This window comes from Merops nubicus, unplaced genomic scaffold (genome assembly GCF_000691845.1).
Source record: "Merops nubicus isolate BGI_N331 unplaced genomic scaffold, ASM69184v1 scaffold43732, whole genome shotgun sequence".
Lineage (NCBI taxonomy): Eukaryota > Metazoa > Chordata > Aves > Coraciiformes > Meropidae > Merops > Merops nubicus.
In genome coordinates this window covers 13457-15517 of record NW_008593736.1, presented here as the reverse complement: position 1 = coordinate 15517, position 2061 = coordinate 13457, and the positions used below count along the sequence as shown (strand labels likewise).

At 37.1% G+C, this 2061-nt stretch overlaps 1 protein-coding gene across 1 annotated transcript in view; it reads right to left on the bottom strand.

Annotated features, from left to right (window-relative positions):
- Positions 1 to 217: 217 nt before the first annotated feature.
- The window catches only part of LOC103768381 (B-cell linker protein-like), a gene marked incomplete at its 5' end in the record, with an annotated part of 12606 nt that continues 10762 nt past the window's right edge, over positions 218 to 2061 (bottom strand). The window contains 2 exons of the mRNA XM_008935521.1: positions 218 to 479; positions 1736 to 1891. Coding sequence (XP_008933769.1) covers positions 360 to 479; positions 1736 to 1891 — 276 coding nt within the window. The remainder of the gene's footprint in view (positions 480 to 1735; positions 1892 to 2061) is intronic.

Sequence of the window (2061 nt, the reverse complement as noted above, 5' to 3'; positions counted from 1 at the left end):
ATCACTGTGGGTATTCTCATTTTTAAAGTGAAAATGTCCTACAGCAAATCTATCTTTAAATAGCAGTCAAATGACCAGACTGTGATAGGCAGTTGTTCTTCACGTGACTTTGAATACCTGTCTTGTCACAAATGGAAAGCACAGAGGTATCTGCTTTGGCTTCTTGTGTTGAATACAGCTGCTTTTCTGATAAAACTGATGTGGCGTGGAGCTTTACGAACTACATCTCTTGCTACTCAGTAGGTGCTCTTGAAGAGTATTTTCCTTCATTTTGGCTTTTCTCCTTTTAATACCTGATCCATGTGTTTTGGGATGTTGAAGGAAATGTTCAAAAAAGTCTTCATTTAGCATCAGTTTGATTAAGAGACTCTTACAATGTGTTTTAGTTTTGTTGAGTCTTTTGTGTTGTTTTGGCTGTCAATTAGAACCAGGGAGGTGCGTTGATGATTCTCTACTATTTCAGCAACACTGCCAAAACGCTGGGTAGAGAAAAAAAAAAAATTAGCACTGGGTTCCTTTAGTGCTCTAATATTGACAGTAGTCACTGCACCATCTTTTTCTCTTTGCCTCTTCCACCACTGAAGAGAGTGTAGCTATGTCTGTTAGCAAATGAGATCCTCTGCCTTTTATTAAGAGCACCGATACTGCTCTTGGTCCTGCCAATCAAATTTGGACAATGGAATAGACTATGGCCACTAGTGTCTTGTCTCATGTTCCTTTCTGATTGCCACCTGCACAAGCTGAACCACAGAGGTTGTTACATAGCGTATTAAAGTGGAACTGCTTTCAGTTTACCTTAATATATATCAGGCTGCAGACGGTGGCAGTTTGGAAGCTGCTTCATCTGTAGTTCAGCCACAGAGAGAAGGTCATCTCCAGGAGTAATATGGTACAGACTACCATCAATGAGAGCTGTTTTAGTTAGCAACTTTAATATTTGTTACTAAATTAATATCCAGAATCTGCTAGGTCTGTTGCTTTTCCTTTTGGTCTTTGGTCAAATAGAGGTTTTGGACTATCTTTTCTTTCTGAGGTAATTTTCGTCCCTTTATTGAAAGTCAGAGAAGCTCCAGGCTATTATTTATTCTGTAGCCTCAAAACCATAGCCTGGGAGGCAGATGTTAAGGCAAGCTGACTTTCACATCCCTGAAAAGCCTCTTCTGTGAAGTGGTTAACAAACAGTTTTTATTGTTATTTAGATTCCAAGTTATTGTTTTGCTGTCAGAGTAACTATCTATCTGTGTGGTAAAACAGCCAACCAGTGATCTTTACACACTAGAACTAGAGTTTAACATCATCTTTATGTAAAAATAGATTAAAAGTACTGTCATTTTTTTTTCTTTGCTTGATTTGGTTTTTTTGTTTGTTTTCTTTTGAGCATGGCTGTTTCTACTTTATGACCTTCCAAGAAACTTAAGGAGAGTCTTAGGTAGATGATGAGTAGAGAACTATAAACAGCTGGAGAATGTGTCTCGCAGCTGCAGCTCTGAGCCTTATAACTTTTCAAAACAGTTCTATGAGTATGCTTTAAACTTGATCTGTGGTTTTAATTACAGTATGCAAGAGCTGATGATGTTACACTGGTTTCTCTAACTTGATCAGTCATTTTATAGGGTATACTTTTATCTTGATACATGAAGAATACTTTTGGTCATAGTGCAGTATGTCTTAATCCTTGCTTATTAAAGGTATATAGCTGAAAACTTAGGAAAAAAAAACCCCTACATCATCTTACCTCTTCACCACTCTTTTCTCTGCCCAGTGCATATTGTCTTGTTGATTCAATAAATCGTATAGGAACATTGTATACTCTTCTGTTGTAAAACACAACCAGTGTGTATGGTTGCCGTGAATCCTGTCCAGAACTCTTTCTTACTAGAAAAGATCCATCCTAAAGAGATAAAAGTAGTAGGTGTATTCAGCTTATTTTTTCCAACAATTTAGTTTGGTTTTAGCTTAATATTTTCATCTATATTTGGCTTAAACCATTTTCTCCCATTAGAGAAACTGTACAGCAGGAGATGAGAAGTAGGATGTATTCCTGATTTCTAACATATGCTT